General features: G+C 35.0%; 1 protein-coding gene across 1 annotated transcript; it reads left to right on the forward strand.

The window, feature by feature from the left end:
* Positions 1 to 337: 337 nt before the first annotated feature.
* LOC132096955 (C-type mannose receptor 2-like) lies at positions 338 to 2,076 on the forward strand. The gene is made up of 4 exons (XM_059502638.1): positions 338 to 821; positions 890 to 1,222; positions 1,588 to 1,682; positions 1,939 to 2,076. Exons 1-4 carry the CDS (start codon positions 443 to 445, stop codon positions 2,074 to 2,076), a joined length of 945 nt encoding a protein of 314 aa, XP_059358621.1. The 5' UTR covers positions 338 to 442.
* The last annotated feature ends 823 nt before the right edge of the window (positions 2,077 to 2,899 follow it).

The raw sequence follows: 2,899 nt of genomic DNA on the forward strand, positions 1-2,899 counted from the left end.
TTACATTCAACAAAGAAACTTTCAAAGAAACGTTGTGCCAGTTTTAGACTATGATGATTTTTAAAACACAACCTTCACAAAATCTAATGTCTACAATAATTAAAAGTTGAAGATTTACAATAAATAATGCTGAAATTGTTAAAAAGTGGCATAAAAAACATAAATTGAATGGTTTGGTAAGTTTACCATATTTGGGGTGCATTTGTTGACATGAAGTACTGTATTTAAAGTAACGATAAATTTGCAGTCTGCCATGTGTATTACCCTCTTGGAAAACTTTTAGAGATGATTTATGTTTGCTCATCTCTTATAAGAATCCTGCCGATAGGATCTGTGTGCGCAGTCATGGACGGGAGTCTGTTTGTGCTGCTTCTGCTGTCAGGTTGGTGTGCTCATTTGTATTTGTATTTATGATGAGGTGTTCACATATAGATGGTTTATCATGTTGATTTTAACAGTGCTCTTCCAGAGCAGCTTTGGTCTTTCTCGTCCGTACTTCTATATAAATAAAGCAATGTCATGGCCAGAGGCTCAGAGTTACTGCAGAGAGAGATTCACTGATCTGGCTACTGTAGACAGCATGGATGATGTGAACAGGCTGGTAAATATAGTGGATGCTGGATACAATGGATCAGTGTGGATTGGACTGAAGAGGGGGACACAGACACGCTGGGTTTGGTCTGATGGAGAAAACAACACTTCTCTGTACTATAACTGGGATTCAGGACAGCCAGATGGAGAAGGAGATTGTATTGCTACTTATTCCGGGGCTTGGCATGACGGTCGATGTGACCTTTTGCTATATTTTACATGCTATATGGGTGAGTTCTTGTAAAATTATGAATTTTTAGTTAAGGAAACAAGAGCTTCAAACTTTGTTTCTCAATAGGAAATACTTCATACTTAATACAAACTTACAAAAACTGGACTGATGCTCAGAGCTACTGTAGACAGCATTATACAGACCTGCCCACCATCCGCAACTCTGCAGAAAATGACCAGATAAAAAAAATTCTTTTATCTGGATATTACATCTGGATCGGTCTGTTCTTTGACTCTTGGGAATGGTCTGATAAATGGAGTCGCGTCTTCAGACACTGGGCAGCAGATCAACCATTCCTGAGTTCAGGATCCGGTAACTGTATTGCGATGGCAAGAAACAACTCTGGCAAATGGGCTCAATACAGCTGTGATCTCAAGCAGCCTTTTATCTGCTATGGGGGTGAGTTTCACCAACAGAATTAAATTATTAAGATAAGATTAACTTTATTATCCAGAAGGAAATTTGTCTTGAACACTTACAATACGATATCTGCTGTTTAGTATGAATATCTATATACATATAATATTGTACATACAGCAACCAATCACTACCCTACCCACAATACACAGTGAATACATAAACTACAAAAGAAAAATAAACAAAATTTCACACTCCCCATAATCCAACACACCTACAATTAATCATATATAGTTACTAACAACGAAAGGGGGGAGAGAAAAATGGTTTATATCACAAACAACTGAAATATGTTTCCGTTATTGTTGTATATTCTATGTTGAGCATAACTTCATGTATTTCTCTAGATGACAAGAGAAAACAAATTGTGAGACTGAAAGTCACATGTAAGGGAAAATGTGCATTGAATGATCCTTCACTACAGACGACCATTCTGAATGAGGTTTGTATCTGCCTTAATCTGTGTTTAGTGTCACATTCTGGTGCAACAACACACTTTGCCAAGAACAGTATATGCATTCAAAGAAACTACTGAAGAATAATGTATTAAATTACCTTAAACCCAAAAAGCACCACTCATATAATTATAATCATCATTAATATTGATAATTGTGTTGTTATTTAGGGCTACAGATGTGAGGCATATATATGTGACATGATGTCAGGTTTTATTTGATTCTTTCTTGGTGGTCTTCCAGATAAGTGAAAAGCTGAAGAACATGATGTTGGAGAGTGACAGCATAATAAGCTGGAGAAAGGGGGAAGATGGAGGGCTGTTCAAACAGGAGAACAACCATATGGTGAATCAAGATAATGAATGTAATAGGGAACTGTAATGTATGTGGTTTAAGGTTCAAAAAATATTATTTTCCACATAATGTACATTATTGTTTCTCCTCTATGCCCCACCTTTCTGAAACAAGTAGGTTTTTTTTTTTTTTACAAAAATGTTATCGGTCTGAAAAGCGAGGTGTGCTATGATTGGTCAGCTGTCCAATGTTTTTTGACTGGCTGAATACCTCAAGCATGTGGCAGAAATGTTAACCCCCTTACTATACTGTAATGCATGTCCCAGTAAGAACACTGTCGCCATAAGACAAAAACAATAAAACCCATTACAAAAGAGCCATTTGTGGCATCCAAAACTTGCATTTGAATCATCAGTGGCAAATCCTTTACATATGTAAATGTACTTACAGACTGTGATTCAGAACAGCCGACATTATAGTCTTCTCTCCGAGGATCAGGTTTTAGGAGTGGGTGGTTTACTCTTAAATTTTATAAAGAATATCTCCTTGGGGTTTAAGACTTTAGTCTTTGCAAATTTACATATCTTCTTTATGTACCAAGAGCTTGTAACACTCCAAAGAGAAAGGAAAACTTGAAACCGCATCATATGACCCCTTTAAAAAAATATCAAGTAATGTTACTATTTTAAGGAACTGTAAATATAACAACATTAATGAATCTAGACTATTATTTGTATAATATATATATATATATATATATATATATCTTAAAAGATTATAGGCTACTTTTCTTTTAACAATCATAATTAAATCTTCTTCAATTCCTATTATTATTATTATTATTTAATCTTTTTAAAATCTTTCAATTCTGTAGTTTAAATTTACTGTGATTTTTCAGTACTTCGGTTCT

Source organism: Carassius carassius, chromosome 20, assembly GCF_963082965.1.
Source record: "Carassius carassius chromosome 20, fCarCar2.1, whole genome shotgun sequence".
Lineage (NCBI taxonomy): Eukaryota > Metazoa > Chordata > Actinopteri > Cypriniformes > Cyprinidae > Carassius > Carassius carassius.